The 18,460-nt window shown below is 43.3% G+C and overlaps 1 protein-coding gene across 1 annotated transcript in view; it reads right to left on the minus strand.

Annotated features, from left to right (window-relative positions):
• The window catches only part of LOC133638780 (muscle, skeletal receptor tyrosine protein kinase-like), a 91,018-nt gene that overhangs the window by 29,880 nt on the left and 42,678 nt on the right, over window positions 1–18,460 (minus strand). Inside the window, exons 9-12 of the mRNA XM_062031721.1 lie at window positions 13,398–13,661; window positions 9,891–10,084; window positions 9,776–9,799; window positions 4,278–4,366 (exon numbers count right to left, since the gene is read on the minus strand). Of these exons, the coding sequence (XP_061887705.1) occupies window positions 4,278–4,366; window positions 9,776–9,799; window positions 9,891–10,084; window positions 13,398–13,661 (571 nt within the window). The remainder of the gene's footprint in view (window positions 1–4,277; window positions 4,367–9,775; window positions 9,800–9,890; window positions 10,085–13,397; window positions 13,662–18,460) is intronic.

Here is an 18,460-nt window from a genome sequence, read left to right on the forward strand (position 1 = left end):
TATTATTAATGTTGTCAATACTCATCTTTATATATCTAGAAAGGCTGGTCCTAAAGACGTAGGACCTACGTCTTTAGGACCACCTTTTCTAGATATATTCTAGAAAAATGCCTACGTCGTAGGCATTTTTCGGAGGTCTCAAGAAAGTCAGAAATACAAGAGTTTGTGTGTGTGTGTGTGTGTGTGTGTGTGTGTGCAGCACTTGCGTGTGAAAGCTAATTGCTTCCAGAACCAGGATGTGACAGATTGAGCCCCTCCTTCTCTGCTGACCTGGCAAACACACATATATACACACACGTACACACACATCCACACAAACACACACAAACACACGCATCCACACAAACACACGCATCCACACAAACACACACATCCACCCAAACTGTGCGGGAGAGCAGTGGGAGTTCACCCTAAAAGAACCTTTTCACCGAGCAGAGCCATACAAACACAAATGAGCTTTTTAGAGCACTAGGACAGTTTCCTGTGTTGTTATGCCATTATTTTGTTTATTATTATTGATGTTTCAGAACAGAAAGAAAAGAGCCTCATAACAACCAGTTGCTCCCTACTTCATAGGTCAATGACGTTTCAACTGACAATGAACATATTTGCATCACTAGATGACAGAAGAACGCAGGTAAAGTATTTGAAATAGACATGTTCCACTCAAGACTGCAATCTATGATTGTTGTGATGTCATTGTCTAGTTGGCATAATTATCCATGAGGCGTGTGCATTTATTTACCTGTAAAGCCAGCAGCAGTTACCTGTAAAGCCAACAGCATTTACCTGTAAAGTCAGCAGCATTTACCTGTAAACCCAGCAGCATTTACCTGTAAAGCCAGCAGCATTTACCTGTAAAGCCAGCAGCATTTACCTGTAAAGCCAGCAGCGTTTACCTGTAAAGCCAGCAGCATTTACCTGTTAAGTCAGCAGCATTTACCTGTAAAGCCAGCAGCATTTACCTGTAAAGCCAGCAGCATTTACCTGTAAACCCAGCAGCATTTACCTGTAAAGCCAGCAGCATTTACCTATAAACCCAGCAGCATTTACCTGTAAAGACAGCAGCATTTACCTGTAAAGTCAGCAGCATTTACCTGTAAAGCCAGCAGCATTTACCTGTAAAGCCAGCAGCATTTACCTATAAACCCAGCAGCATTTACCTGTAAAGCCAGCAGCATTTACCTGTAAAGTCAGCAGCATTTACCTGTAAAGCCAGCAGCATTTACCTGTAAAGCCAGCAGCATTTACCTGTAAAGTCAGCAGCATTTACCTGTAAAGCCAGCAGCATTTACCTGTAAAGTCAGCAGCATTTACCTGTAAAGCCAGCAGCATTTACCTGTAAAGCCAGCAGCATTTACCTCTAAACCCAGCAGCATTTACCTGTAAAGCCAGCAGCATTTACCTGTAAACCCAGCAGCATTTACCTGTAAAGCCAGCAGCATTTACCTGTAAAGCCAGCAGCATTTACCTGTAAACCCAGCAGCGTTTACCTGTAAAGCCAGCAGCATTTACCTGTAAAGCCAGCAGGCACAAGACATGAAAACAACGTTGACCACTTGTTGAATTAGTTCCTAACCCTAATCCTAACCCTGTAGCCCTCTAACCCTAATCCTAACCCTAACCCTAAACCTAACCCTGAAAATCTTAATTTCCCCTCTATGTTTAATAAAGTATTTCTGATTCCTAACCCTAACCCTAGCCCTAACCCTAACCCTAACCCTAACTCTCTAACCCAACCCCTAACCCTAACCCCAACCCTGTTCTGTCTCCCTGTAATGTTTGTCTCCCCTTAATTGGGATTGTGCTGAAAATCTTAATTTCCCCTCAGTATTTAAAAAGTATTTCTGATTCCCTAACCCTAACTCCAACCCTAGCCCTAACCCTGTAGCCCTCTAACCCTAACCCTAACCCCTCTGTGTTTAAGAAAATATTTTTGATTCCCTAACCCTAACCCTCGAACCCAACCCCAAACCCTAACCTCAATCCCAACCCTAACCCTGTTCAGTCTCCCTGTAATGTTTGTCTGCTCTTGAATGGGATTGTGCTGAAAATCTTAATTTCCCCTCAGTGTTTAAGAAAGTATTTCTAATTTCCTAACCCTAACCCTAACCCTAACCCTAACCTCAAACCCAACCACAACCCCAACCACAACCCTAACCCTAACCCTAACCTTAACCGTGACCCCAACCCTAACCCTAACGCTAAACCTAACCCTAACCCCAACCCTAACCCTAACCCTAACCCTAACCCCAACCCCAACCCTAACCCTAACCCTAACCACAAACCCAACCCTAACCCTAACCCTAACCCCAACCCAAACCGTAACGCTAAACCTAACCCTAACCCTCTAGACCTCTAACCCTAACCCTAACACTAACCCCTCAGTGTTTAATAAAGTATTTCTGATTCCTTAACCCTAAACCCTAACCCTAAACCCAAACCTAACCCTGTTCTGTCTGCCTGCTCTTGAATTGGATTGTGCTGAAAATCTTAATTTCCCCTCTGTGTTTTATAAAGTATTTCTGATTTCCTAACCCTAACCTCAAACCCAACCACAACCCCAACCACAACCTTAACCCTAACCCTAACCCTAACCCCAACCCTAACCCTAACCCTAACGCTAAACCTAACCCTAACCCTAACCCTAACCCCAACCCTAACCCTAACCCTAGCCTTAACCCTAACCCAAACCTAACCCTAACCCCAACCCTAACCCTAACCCCAACCCCAACCCTAACCCTAACCCTAACCCTAACCTTAAACCTAACCCCAACCCTAACCCTAACCCTAACGCTAAACCTAACCCTAACCCTCTAGACCTCTAACCCTAACCCTAACCCTAACCCTAACCCTAACTCTAACCCCTCAGTGTTTAATAAAATATTTCTGATTCCTTAACCCTAAACCCTAACCCTAAACCCAAACCTAACCCTTGTCTGTCTGCCTGCTCTTGAATTGGATTGTGCTGAAAATCTTAATTTCCCCTCTGTGTTTTATAAAGTATTTCTGATTTCCTAACCCTAGCCTCAAACCCAACCACAACCCCAACCACAACACTAACCCTAACCCCAACCCTAACCCTAACCCTAATGCTAAACCTAACCCTAACCCTAACCCCAACCCTAACCCTAACCCTAACCCCAACCCCAACCCTAGCCCTAACCCAAACCTAAACCTAACCCCCCAACACCTAACCCCAACCTTTACCCTAACCCTAACCCCAACCCCAACCCTAACCCTAACCCTAACCCTAACCCAAACCTAACCCTAACCCCCCAACACCTAACCCCAACCCTAACCCTAACCCTAACCCCAACCCTAACCCTAACACTAAACCTAACCCTAACCCTAACCCTAACACTAAACCTAAACCTAACCCTAACCCAACACCTAACCCCAACCTTTACCCTAACCCTAACCCCAACCCCAACCCCAACCCTAACCCTAACCCTAACCCTAACCCCAACCCTAACCCTAACCCTAACCCTAACCCCAACCCTAACCCTAACACTAAACCTAACCCTAACCCTCTAGACCTCTAACCCTAACCCTAACCCTAACCCTAACTCTAACCCCTCAGTGTTTAATAAAGTATTTCTGATTCCTTAACCCTAAACCCAAACCTAACCCTGTTCTGTCTGCCTGCTCTTGAATTGGATTGTGCTGAAAATCTTAATTTCCCCTCTGTGTTTTATAAAGTATTTCTGATTCCCTAACCATAACCATAACCCCAAACCTAACCCTCTAACTATCTAACTCAAACCATAACCCTAACCCAAACCCAACCCTGACCCTAGCCCTGAATCTGATTCTGATTCTGATTCATCATGCAACGCACGAAACGTCAGGACTTAAATCTTAAACTAAATGCGGAATTTGACTGGAAGCCAATGAAAACTGGCTCAAACGGGGGTGATGTGGACTGGTCTGGTCTGGTCTGGCATCTGCATTGTGTACCGTCTGAAGTCTCTCTAGCGTTGACTTGTTGAAAGGAGCGAAGAGACAATCGCAATAGTCAACACCAGATGAAATGAACGTGTGAATGACCATTTCCAGATCCAATTTGGACAGCAAACTTCTCACTTTAGAAATATTTCTGAGGTGATAAAAACGTGTTTTGGTCAGTTGATGACAGTCAAAGACTTGGACTGATCCAAGTCCAAGCCTCAGGTTTCTGTGTTTATGAGCGAGCGCTCTATTTGTGGCAGTCCAAATGTATTTGTGGTGGGCCGCCACAAATAGGTCAACGCATGAGAAACAGAGGCGGTACCGACCTGTTGGTTCCAGGGCTGACATGGTATCCCAGACCTGGTCACGTTCATGTTCCCCTGGTAAAAACGTCCTCTGTCGTTGTAGCATGTTGCTGTTGACAACAAGCAGAAAGGTTGTCAGATTAATGCTTCCATTTTTTGGGGGGGAATTGTGTTAAATCATCATTTCACAATGCAGCCTCTCCAGGAATTTGCCCCGCAACCTTGCATCTTTAACTGCAACTTCCTCGCACCTTTGAGCCAATCCGTGTCATTTTGCGCCATCAACCAGTCAACTTTCTAATCAGAACTTGTATTTGTTTCTTGTGAAGAGGAAGTAGGAAGAGTAAGGTGTAACAAAATATCAACTCTTTATTGCTGTCCAGCTCATACAGTCGTGGTCAAAAGTGTACATACACGTGTAAAGAACATCATGTCATGGCTGTCTTGAGTTTACAATCATTTCTACAACTCTTAGTTTTTGTGATAGAGTGATTGGAGCACAAAAAACATTCATGAAGTTTGGTTCTTTCATGAATTTATTATTATTACGACCACAGAACTTTCCTCCAGAAGGTCTTATCTTTCTCCATGTGATGTCAGATGACACAAAAATGGAGCTGTTTGGCCACAATACCCAGGAATATGTTTGGAGGAGAAAAGGTGAGGCCTTTAATCCCAGGAACACCATGCCTACCGTCAAGCATGGTGGTGGCATACTTGCCAACCCTCCCGATTTTCCCGGGAGACTCCCGAATTTCAGTGCCCCTCCCGAAAATCTCCCGGGGCAACCATTCTCCCGAATTTCTCTCGATTTCCAGCCGGACAACTATATTGGGGGCTTACCTTAAAGCAGGGGTCGGCAACCCGCGGCTCTAGAGCCGCAGCATGCGGCTCTTTAGCGCCGCCCTAGTGGCTCTCAGGAGCTTTTTTAAAAATGTATGAAAAATGGAAAAAGATGAGGAAAAAAAAAATGTTTGTTTTAATATGGTTTCTGTAGGAGGACAAACATGACACAAACCTCCCTAATTGTTACAAATCACACTGTTTATATTAATCATGCTTCACTGATTCGAGTATTTGGCGAGCGCCGTTTTGTCCTACTAATTTTGGCGGTCCTTGAACTCACCGTAGTTTGTTTACAAGTATAACTTTCTCCGACTTTCTAGGATGTGTTTTATGCCACTTCTTTTTCTGTCTCATTCTGTCCACCAAACTTTTAACGTTGTGCGTGAAGGCACAAAGGTGAGTTTTGTTGATGTTATTGACTTGTGTGGAGTGCTAATCAGACATATTTGGTCACTGCATGACTGCAAGCTAATCGATGCTAACATGCTATTTAGGCTAGCTATATGTACATATTGCATCATTATGCCTCATTTGTAGGTATATTTGAGCTCATTTAGTTTCCTTTAAGTCCTCTTAATTCAATTTATATCTCATGACACACTATCTGTATGTAATATGGCTTTTAATTTTTTGCGGCTCCAGACAGATTTGTTTTTGTATTTTTGGTCCAATATGGCTCTTTCAACATTTTGGGCACTGCCTTTAGCGTCCTCTCTCACCTGAAAAGGAGACTATTATATACGTCTCCGTTATCCATAGGTTTATCTATAACCCATAAAGTAGGCAGGCACGGAGCTATTCCTCAGCGTGTGTTTATTCCAGCTGGCATGTTAATACACTGACACACAACATCCGGATTCCCTTCATGCATTGCTTCAAAACTACGGCAAGTAGTAATGTACCCCCCCCCCCCCCCCCCCGCACCCCATCTCCCGAATTCGGAGGTCTCAAGGTTGGCAAGCATGGTGGTGGTAGTATTATGCTCTGGGCCTGTTTTGCTGCCAATGGAACTGTTGCTTTACAGAGAGTAAATGGGACAATGAAAAAGGAGAATTACCTCCAAATTCGTCAGGATAACCTAAAATCATCAGCCCGGAGGTTGGGTCTTGGGCGCAGTTGGGTGTTCCAACAGGACAATCACCCCAAACACACGTCAAAAGTGGTAAAGGAATGGCTAAATCAGGCTAGAATGAAGGTTTTAGAATGGCCTTCCCAAAGTCCTGACTTAAAGGCCTACTGAAATGTTTTTTTTTTATTTAAACGGTAATAGCAGATCCATTCTATGTGTCATACTTGATCATTTCGCGATATTGCCATATTTTTGCTGAAAGGATTTAGTAGAGAAAATCGACGATAAAGTTCGCAACTTTTGCTCGCTGATAAAAAAGAAGCCTTGCCTGTAGCGGAAGTAGCGTGACGTCACAGGAGCTAGTATTCCTCACAATTCCCCGTTGTTTACAATGGAGCGAGAGAGATTCGGACCGAGAAAGCGACGATTACCCCATTAATTTGAGCGAGGATGAAAGATTTGTAGATGAGGAACGTTACAGTGAAGGACTTGAGAGGCAGTGATGGACGTATCTTTTTTCGCTCTGACCGTAACTTAGGTACAAGCTGGCTCATTGGATTCCACACTCTCTCCTTTTTATATTGTGGATCACGGATTTGTATTTTAAACCACCTGGGATACTATATCCTCTTGAAAATGAGAGTCGAGCACGCGAAATGGACATTTAAAGTGACTTTTATCTCCAAGACAATACATCGGTGACACACTTAGCTACTGAGCTAGCGCGATAGCATCGTTCTCAAATGAAGATAGAAACAAAATAAATAAACCCCTTAATGGAAGGATAGATAGAAAATCAACAATACTATTAAACCGTGGACATGTAAATACACAGTTAATGATTTCCAGGCTGGCGAAGGTTAACAACGCCATTGAAGCTAACTTAGCAACCAGACCTCACAGAACTATGTACTCTCTCCTTTTTCTATTGTGAATCACAGATTTGTATTTTAAACCACCTGGGATACTATATCCTCTTGAAAATGAGAGTCGAGCACGCGAAATGGACATTTAAAGTGACTTTTATCTCCAAGACAATACATCGGTGACACACTTAGCTACTGAGCTAGCGCGTAGCATCGTTCTCAAATGAAGATAGAAACCCATCAACAGCCGTGCTCACCTGCATTCCAGCGATCAACGGCACGACGAAGGACTTCATCCGTGGGTTTGGCGGCAAGCATCGGCTAGGCGTCAGGGTAAGTAGTCCTTGTTGTGTTGCTGTAAGTATTGTAATGCCCCGCGGAGGAGAAGGAGTCACACAGACGAGGAAGCGCTGCTCAATCGCTTTATTAAAAAGCGGTAACTGGTTGTAGTTCAAAAAGTAACGCACACACATACACGAGCTGCTGTTAGCCAAAGCTCACACACACAAGTTCTCCGCCAACTCACTCGCGCATGCGCGTTCCCCAAACCCTTAAAGACACAGTACACTAATGCAAATATCACATATATTACAGTATTGTACTTAGCCGCTAAAACACCGATCCATCCCACCTACAAAGTTCTTCTTTGCAGCCTCCATTGTTCATTAAACAAATTGCAAAAGATTCACCAACACAGATGTCCAGAATAATGTGGAATTTTGTCGAAGAAAACAAGAGGCTTTTCTATCGGGTCCGATGGGGTACAACCACTTCCGTTGCTTTTGTGACGTCACGCGCATAAATCATATCCAAAGGAGTTTTTCAACCGGAAGTGTGGCGGGAATTTTAAAATTGAACTTTATAAGTTAACCCGGCCGTATTGGCATGTGTTGCAATGTTAAAATTTCATCATTGATATATAAACTATCAGACTGCGTGGTTGGTAGTAGTGGCTTTCAGTAGGCCTTTAAACGTCTGGACAATGCTGAAGAAACAAGTCCATGTCAGAAAAGCAACACATTTAGCTGAACTGCGCTAATTTTGTGGTCAAAAATTCAAGCAGAAGCTTGTGGATGGCTACCAAAAGCGCCTTATTGCAGGTAAACTTGCCAAGGGACATGTAAGCAAATATTAACATTGCTGTATGTATACTTTTGACCTAGTCACATTTTCAGTAGAGCCATAATAAATTCATAAAAGAAGCAAACTTCATGACTGTTTTTTGTGACCAACAAGTATGTGCTCCAATCACTACATCACAAAAAAATGAGAGTTGTAGAAATGATTGGAAACTCAAGACAGCCATGACATGATGTTCTTTACAAGTGTATATAAACTTTTGACCACGACTATGGTGTGTTCCATTTACCTGGGAAGTTGAAAGCCGGAGCTGGGAACGACGTTAGAAATGTTCCAGTTAGGAGGTCGGAAATCAAGATGGCAATATTCACGGAAGCTATATGCGCTTGCCTTGTCTGAATACGAACAATTTATGGGAAAATATGCACTACTTCTGCTACTGTCAAACACGATGGATGAAGTGGAGAATGTATATACCACGAGAAAACATTTAGTTTACACTACAGTAACATTACCATTAGTGTTGTACGATATACCGGTACTAGTATAGTGTCGCGGTACTAATGAATCAAAAATGGTACTATACTCTGTTTGAATAGTACCAGTTCGGTATATATATTTTTTTTAAAGGCATGACAATGCGTCGTCGTGTCGTGACATTGCTGGTTTCACGAGCAGAGGAGCATGTTTGGCAGCGCACACACACGGAGTACTTACAAGCAGACACATTGTGTAGACAGAAAGGGGAGAACGGACGCATTTTGGCTTAAAAACTAAAAATAAAGGTGAAGTTATAACACTGAAACGCTATAATGGAGTAAATCAGTATTTAAAACAGTCATTTGACAATGAGCGCTGAGTATTTTCATTAGTGCCATCTAGTGTCTACTTTTAAGTCTGTGGCGTATTGTTAGAATAATTATGTGTAAAGTTATCACACGACTTTAGTATGCTTAAAGTCCGTTATTGTGCTCTAGTTAGATTTTTTTATCTGTGCAAAGTTGGCAATCCAAAACATAGCCAGCCGTCTCTATCAGTGTTTGTGTCCAGACTCGGCCTGCTGACTGCCAAGGCCGAACACCGCCGTGACGCAGACAGAGCAGAGACAAGGCGATAGCACCAGCGTCAACACATTTGCATTTTTGTATAATCGTATATTGTGTCTAACTGGAGTTGTCGAGAGTACCCCCTTCCCTCAGCGACAGCTTCAGGGATGTAACAGGGACCTCCCAAATAAATAGAGGAGGCACACGGGGTTGACTTTTAGAGCCTAGTTTGGATCTGTAACTAGAATACAGCCTAAAACACGTGTCTTCTCACGAGCTAAATTGAACTCTGTCTCTGCATGATTCCTTGCTTCTTGTCTGATTAATAGATGTCACGTATAAAACGAGTAAAACATCAAGATAGCATTTGTTTTACAATTGTTATTGAAATCATGTGCTTTTCAAGGTTAATGTTACAAGGAACACATTGCTAAAAAAAACCCACATCAAATCACAAGTTGATACAATGTTCTTGTAAAAATGGCGTCAAAACATTGCGACGTTTGCAGCAACTTATTGAAAAAGCTGCCGCAAATTTAGCCATTTTAGGCCGGAATAATCACAAGAAAAACCCAGCAAAATCCTGGAGGAACCGACGGTGCCAAGACTTACTCGTCACCAAATCTGTCCTGATATCTGAGATAGAGAGAAGATTACAATTGTTACGAACTGCGAGACGTACTTGTAAGTCTTCAACACATGCAGACGTGGTTTAGCGAGGACTTACCCACAAACGGGACACGAGTACAAGCATCAGGGTCCGAATGGAGACTGGGTAGAGTTTGACATTTGGGCAAGAACAAAGTGGGACTGTGGGAGTCTGGGACAGAACCAAATAGGCCTGGTTGGACAGACATGCTGTCCTCCAGTATCAACCACTCCTTGTGGCAATACAGCTCCTTCACCGCCAGGCAGTGCTCCCTGCAGGAAAAAATCCAATATTTTATCCATTTTCTACCGCTTGTCCCTTTCAGGTTCGCGGGCCAATATTTTATGCCTACGGGAATAAATACCCAATAGAAATGAAAGGGAAAGCTGGGTAACACATGGCACACTGACAAAGGTTAACCTATCGTTGCTATAACGTAGCATATATCATCGGCAGTCACTCGTAGTCGAGTATGACTGTCCTCAGAATGGATGGATTCCCATTCGGGAGGACGCCTGCGCGTGACGTCTTTTAGCGTGGGGAGACTGAAGCGCCTTGGCAGAGAGGGGCCTTGATCCAGTGGCATGGATCAATGACGACTGGAGACCACCCTCTGTTGCAGCCTTCATCCGCCTTCAGTGCCGTTGTGACATGCAGTGTCATCCTCCGCCACTTCCACCGTTGAGGTCTTTGAAATGCTATTCAACCCATAGCTGGGACCCTGACAGGTACTACCACCCCGGGTCAGAGTGGACCTGGGAGCAATGACTGAGGGGTAACTCCACCTTCCCCAAAACTCCCGAACTGAAGCCTCATCACCGGATGCAGTTTTGAGTCATACCCAGGACTAATAGCATATACTGTATACAGGTATAGCTATCCAACAAGACATTTGATTCCGCCCATTTTCCAAGATGGCGCCAGTATGTGCTTTGGCCTGCCGTCTCTCGCTGTCAGCTCTGTTCGTTTTTGTGTTGTTTGCATCTATTTTCGTCTCTGTCAGCTCACTGCTTGTGTATGACCGCCAAACACTGTTGGATCTTTGCCCCTCTCCCACTAAAATGATCAACTTCGACGTTGGCTTTTCGACGTCCCAGTCAGCTTTTTCACCTGGCCGGATTCCTGCCTTCCTTTCCCGCCTCCTGGCTCATCTTCCCCGCGGTAAACGTGGCGGCCAGCTGGTGAAAGTTAGGACACTCCTGGCCCGGCTTCCCGTGGCTTCCCGAAGGAGGAATGGGGCGGTATCCGGTCTCCTCCTGCACCCACGCTCGCTGGATCCCATCGGTTCCTGGCTTGTTCCTATCGTTGGTTTGGAGGAAGAGGCTTGCCGCCGTCGCTCCTGCTGTCCCCGCCCCCGGAGGCGCGGGCTGGATTCTGTGTCGGGCCCCACCCGGATTAGCTGCGGCCTTGGACGTGCTGGACCCCGCCAGGTTCGGTCTTGTGAATGCAAGATCTTTGACAAACAAAACTTTTATCCTGAAGGATTTCTTCACTTCCCGCGGACTGGACTTCCTCTGTGTGACGGAAACATGGCTGAGAGCCGGTGAGTCCGCCCCTCTTAATGAACTTCTGCCTCCGGAGTGTTCCTACTTTAATTCTCCGCGGTCGTCCGGTCGAAAAGGAGGAGGATTAGCAGTCGTTTTTGAAAATGACTTTAAAGGCCTACTGAAATGAATTTTTTTTATTTAAACGGGAATAGCAGATCCATTCTATGTGTCATACTTGATCATTTCGCGATATTGCCATATTTTTGCTGAAAGGATTTAGTAGAGAAAATCGACGATAAAGTTCGCAACTTTTGCTCGCTGATAAAAAAAACCTTGCCCCCACCGGGAGTAGCGTGACGTCACAAGCGGTAGTGCTGCTCACAATTCCCCGTTGTTTACAATGGAGCGAGAGATATTAGGAGCGAGAAAGTGATGATTACCCCATTAATTTGAGCGAAGATGAAAGATTTGTGGATGAGGAACGTTAGAGTGACGGTCTAGAATGCAGTTCAAGAGATATCTTTTTTCGCTCTGACCGTAACTTAGGTACAAGCTGGCTCATTGGAATCCACACACTCTCCTTTTTCTATTGTGGATCCCGGATTTGTATTTTAAACCACCTCGGATACTATATCCTCTTGAAAATGAGAGTCGAGAAGGCGAAATGGACATTAACAGTGACTTTTATCTCCACGACAATACATCGACGAAGCTCTTTAGCATGAGCTAACGTGATAGCATCTGTCTCAAATGCAGATAGAAACAAAATAAATAAATCCCTGACTGGAAGGATAGACAGAAGATCAACAATACTACTATCAGGAGACACCGAACCAAACACTGGACATGTAAATACACTGTTAATGTGTATTCGACGCCTGTCGAAGCCTAGCAATGCTGTTGCTAACGACGCTAACTTAACAACGGGACCTCGTCAGAGCTATGATAAAAACATTAGCGCTCCACCTACGCCAGCCAGCCCTCCTCTGCTCATCAACACCCGTGCTCACCTGCGTTCCAGCGATCGACGATGCGGTCGGCGGCCCGGAGACGTAGGAAGTCAAGGTGAGTTCGCCGCTCGCGCGTCTGCTCTCCAACAAAGTCCTCCTTGTTGTGTTGCTACAGCCAGCCGCATACACCGATCCCACCTACAACGTTCTTCTTTGCAGCCTCCATTGTTCATTAAACAAATTGCAGAAGATTCACCAACACAGATGTCCAGAATACTGTGGAATTTTGTCGAAGAAAACAGAGCTCTGTGTATTGTGTCCAAAAGGGTCCAAACACTTCCGTGGACCTCGCGACGTCACGCGCATACGAAGGCGTTTTGAACCGGAAGTTCCCCGGGAAATTTAAAATGTCACTTTATAAGTTAACCCGGCCGTATTGGCATGTGTTGCAATGTTAAGATTTCATCATTGATATATAAACTATCAGACTGCGTGGTTGGTGGTAGTGGCTTTCAGTAGGACTTTAAATGCCGTCAGATCCGCCTGCAATCCTCCTTTTCAAGCTTGGAACTGTGCATGTTGGAACTGGGTCTTTCTGATGTCGTCCTGTGTGCCGTCGTCTATCGACCACCCAAGTACCACAAAGACTTCATAAATGACTTTTCTGAATTTCTGGCTGAAATCCTGCCCAAATATGATCGTGTCCTTATTGTGGGTGATTTTAATATTCACACCTGCTTTCCAGACGAGTGGCTTTCCAGGAGCTTCCTGAATGTAAGTGACTCATTTAACTTTGTACAGTCTGTGTGTGGTTCCGCACATGAACGCGGGCATACACTCCATTTAGTGCTCTCGTCCGGTTTGTGTGTTTTTAATTTGGACATTTGCGACGCTGTGTTCTCTGATCATATGCCGATCCTGTTTGATATTCCCACTCAGTGTCCGGTTAAATTGTGCTCTCGCATGTTTAATTATTCGTCTCCCGCTCTGTTCTCCTCAATTTTTTCGACTCTGCAGCCTCTGTATGTCCGAATACTGAAGAGTTGGTTTCTGGGTTCAACTCTATTTGTTTACAAACTCTGGACACGGAACTTCATGATTTTGGTACTTTTTCTTTCATAGTGTACTATGCATGCCGTGTAGCTTACCTGCAAACAGGTTTGGGCGCAGGTCCCAACCCGGAGGGGTTACAGTCAGGGAAGGCGGTATGGCACAGGAGTGAACGCACCGCTGGACCACACAGCAGACTGAGTCCTCCTAACTCTGTCCACCAGCTCTGAACCAGGTACTCTTGCATGTCTTCAGGGTCAGATACAGAGGTGTTGAAGAAAACCAGGGAATCTTCACGTAAAACCGAACGGCACACATCCCCGCGATAGGCACTGCAGAAGCCTGCAACACCCTTGTAGAGCCTGCCAGGGAACGGGAGGGAGAAACATATAAATATATACACTACCGTTCAAAAGTTTGGGGTCACATTGAAATGTCCTTATTTTCAATAAAGATAACTTGAAACTAGTCTTAACTTGAAAGAAATACACTCTATACATTGCTAATGTGGTAAATGACTATTCTAGCTGCAAATGTCTGCTTTTTGGTGCAATATCTACATAGGTGTATAGAGGCCCATTTCCAGCAACTATCACTCCAGTGTTCTAATGGTACAATGTGTTTGCTCATTGGCTCAGAAGGCTAATTGATGATTAGAAAACCCTTGTGCAATCATGTTCACACATCTGAAAACAGTTTAGCTCGTTACAGAAGCTACAAAACTGACCTTCCTTTGAGCAGATTGAGTTTCTGGAGCATCACATTTGTGGGGTCAATTAAACGCTCAAAATGGCCAGAAAAAGAGAACTTTCATCTGAAACTCGACAGTCTATTCTTGTTCTTAGAAATGAAGGCTATTCCACTAAATTGTTTGGGTGACCCCAAACTTTTGAACGGTAGTGTATAAAAGTCAATTATTGGGCAAATTAAGGCCCACGTCAAAAGAGAAAATAAGCAGATATTAACAGTAAATGAACAAGTGGATTAATAATACATTTTTCCAGTTTGTCCCTCATAATATTGACAAAATAGGTGTATAAATGACACAATGTGTTACTGCATACGTCAGCAGACTAATTAGGAGTCTTTGTTTGTTTACTTACTACTAAAAGACAAGTTGTCTAGTATGTTCACTATTTTATTTAAGGACTAAATTGCAATAATAAACATATGTTTCATGTACACTAAGATTTTTTGTTCAAATAAAACCAATAATGGCATTTTTTTTGGTCCCCCTTATTTAGAAAAGTACCGAAAAGTATCGAAATAAATTTTGGTACCGGTACCGGTACTAAAATATTGGTATCGGGACAACACTAGTCTTGAATAATACAAAGTATTTCAATGGTTGGAATCTGCAGTTTTACATGATATACTAGTTACCATGGTTTTCTAATTAGTTACTATGGTAATCTAATTAGTTACTATGGTAATCTAAGTCACAGCAGCTCAGACGAGGCACCAAGCAGTGTGGGTGGGGAGCGTTTCCACAGAGTGTCAGCCTGAAATGTGGGTGTCAGTGACAGATGTGGAAGGAGATTTTTACTACAAAGTTCTAAAGCTTAGTGATATATAAGATGTATCAGATTGTAGGTGGGGTTTATTTGTTACCCTTCACGTTCATATTTTGCTGTGTTTGTTGCATTTTTGTTGCGTTTTGCGTGATTGTAAAATATGTCGATCAAGAGGGGGTGTGACGTTCATATGTTGTCAATATTCAGTGTTTTATCCTTCATAGTTAATATTGTAAATCCCACATTATTTATTTTCATGTACATTCTGGTTGTCTCATTCAGTAAAAATGTTTTAAATTCCATTCCGTTTTTTTAGCATTCAATCAGACATTATTGGGAGGTTTTGTATTATCAATCAATCAATCAATCAATGTTTATTTATATAGCCCTAAATCACAAGTGTCTCAAAGGGCTGCACAAACCACAACGACATCCTCGGTTCAGAGCCCACATAAGGGCAAGGAAAAACTCACAACCCCAATGGGACGTCGATGTGAATGACTATGAGAAACCTTGGAGAGGACTGCAGATGTGGGTGGCCCCCCTCTAGGGGAGACCAGATGCAATGGACGTCGAGTGGGACTAGTATAATATTGATCAAGTCCAGTCCATAGTGGATCTAACATAATAGTGAGAGTCCAGTCCATAGTGGATCTAACATAATAGTGAGAGTCCAGTCCATAGTGGATCTAACATAATAGTGTGAGAGTCCATTCCATAGTGGATCTAACATAATAGTGAGAGTCCAGTCCATAGTGGATCTAACATAATAGTGTGAGAGTCCATTCCATAGTGGATCTAACATAATAGTGAGAGTCCAGTCCATAGTGGATCTAACATAATAGTGAGAGAGTCCTGTCCATAGTGGATCTAACATAATAGTGTGAGAGTCCAGTCCATAGTGGATCTAACATAATAGTGTGAGGGTCCAGTCCATAGGGGATCTAACATAATAGTGTGAGAGTCCATTCCATAGTGGATCTAACATAATAGTGAGAGTCCAGTCCATAGTGGATCCAAAATAATAGTGAGAGTCCAGTCCATAGTGGATCTTACATAATAGTGAGAGTCCAGTCCATAGTGGATCTAACATAATAGTGTGAGGGTCCAGTCCATAGGGGATCTAACATAATAGTGTGAGAGTCCATTCCATAGTGGATCTAACATAATAGTGAGAGTCCAGTCCATAGTGGATCTAACATAATAGTGTGAGGGTCCAGTCCATAGTGGATCTAACATAATAGTGTGAGAGTCCATTCCATAGTGGATCTAATATAATAGTGAGAGTCCAGTCCATAGTGGATCTAACATAATATTTTAGAGTCCATTCCATAGTGGATCTAACATAATAGTGAGAGTCCAGTCCATAGTGGATCTAACATAATAGTGAGAGTCCAGTCCATAGTTGATCTAACATAATAGTGAGAGTCCAGTCCATAGTGGATCTAACATAATAGTGTGAGAGTCCAGTCCATAGTGGATCTAACATAATAGTGTGAGAGTCCAGTCCATAGTGGATCTAACATAATAGTGAGAGTCCAGTCCATAGTGGATCTAACATAATAGTGTAAGAGTCCAGTCCATAGTGGATCTAACATAATAGTGTGAGAGTCCAGTCCATAGTGGATCTAACATAATAGTGTGAGAGTCCAGTCCATAGTGGATCCAACATAATAGTGAGAGTCCAGTCCATAGTGGATCTAACATAATAGTGTGAGAGTCCATTCCATAGTGGATCTAACATAATAGTGAGAGTCCAGTCCATAGTGGATCTAACATAATAGTGAGAGTCCAGTCCATAGTGGATCTAACATAATAGTGAGAGAGTCCTGTCCATAGTGGATCTAACATAATAGTGTGAGAGTCCAGTCCATAGTGGATCTAACATAATAGTGTGAGGGTCCAGTCCATAGTGGATCTAACATAATAGTGTGAGAGTCCAGTCCATAGTGGATCTAACATAATAGTGAGAGTCCAGTCCATAGTGGATCTAACATAATAGTGTGAGTCCAGTCCATAGTGGATCTAACATAATAGTGAGAGTCCAGTCCATAGTGGATCGAACATAATAGTGAGAGTCCAGTCCATAGTGGATCTAGCATAATAGTGAGAGTCCAGTCCATAGTGGATTTAACATAATAGTGAGAGTCCAGTCCATAGTGGATTTAACATAATAGTGTGAGTCCAGTCCATAGTGGATCTAACATAATAGTGTGAGTCCAGTCCATAGTGGATCTAACATAATAGTGAGAGTCCAGTCCATAGTGGATCTAACATAATAGTGTGAGTCCAGTCCATAGCAGATCTAACATAATAGTGAGAGTCCAGTCCATAGTGGATCTAACATAATAGTGAGAGTCCAGTCCATAGTGGGGCCAGCCGGAGACCATCCCGAGCGGAGAAAGGTCAGCAGCACAGAGCTGTCCCCAACCGATGCACAGGCGAGCGGTCCACCCCGGGTCCCAACTCTGGACAGCCAGCACTTAGTAATTAGTACTTAATTAGTGTTCCTGAAAATAGATATACCGGCCCCCAGACACATTTTTTAATCTAAATTTGGCCCCAGAGTCAAAATACAATTCATTATAAGACTTATATGTGGCTTTTCATTTTTTGCGGCTCCAGACAGATTATTGTTTTTGTATTTTTGGTCCAATGTGGCTCTTTCAAGGTTTTTGGTTGCCGACCCCTGGCTTATTAATATTTCAGATATATCAGATTGTAGGTGGGTTTGTTGCATTTTTGTTGTGTTTTGCTGGATTGTAAAATATGTGGATGGAGAGGGGGTGTGACGTTCATATGTTGTCAATATTCAGTGTTTTATCCTTCATAGTTAATATTGTAAATCCCACATTCTTTATTGTCATGTACTTTCTGGGTGTCGCATTCAGTAAAAAAATGTGAAATTCCATTCCGTTTTATAGCATTCAATCAGTCATTATTGTGAGGTTTTGTATTAGTGTTCCTAAAAATAGATATACCGGCCCCTAGACACATTTTTTTCTCTAAATTTGTCCCCCGAGTCAAAATAATTGCCCTGGCCTGAGATAGCACGACGTTTTTGAACAGAAACAGAGTCAAATCACAGGAAAACATGGCAGATTCTGTGTCACCACGACTATGATTTCCACCCATTTCCCATCTGATGATGTTCCGCCTGGCAGTTTCCTCTCATCTTGTAAGTACAGAGACTCTTACAGAGTCCAGATGTTACCTCCTGGGGAGACTGCAGTGCCGGCATTAAATCAAAACGTCCATGTAAAAGTAAAACATGTAAATCTCCCAAATCCCACCATGACCGTTGTCTCTCTAACGTAATTCTCCTGATGCTTTGTGTCTGCACCCAGAGTCCAGATGTGGCCAGCAGACCATCCAACCTGGACTTCTCCTACATCCTCCTGAGTCTCCTTACCGTGACCACCATCTTTGTTCCTTCTCCACTTCAAAAACCCCCAGAAAGCAGCTGTGTGAGACAGTTTTGCCAAAAGACACGCTGCACTTGTGTGAAGTATTATATTCATGCATGCGACTATCGAAGGGAGAGCTGCATCAGAAAATAATCACAGAGCTTTGATTTTCTCCCACATTTTCCACAGCTTGTCTTGCACGGTCCTCATGTGGTCACTGTGGCCATGTTGAGGTTTAAC

The sequence above is a fragment of the Entelurus aequoreus genome, linkage group LG21 (assembly GCF_033978785.1).
Source record: "Entelurus aequoreus isolate RoL-2023_Sb linkage group LG21, RoL_Eaeq_v1.1, whole genome shotgun sequence".
Classification (NCBI taxonomy): Eukaryota; Metazoa; Chordata; class Actinopteri; order Syngnathiformes; family Syngnathidae; genus Entelurus; species Entelurus aequoreus.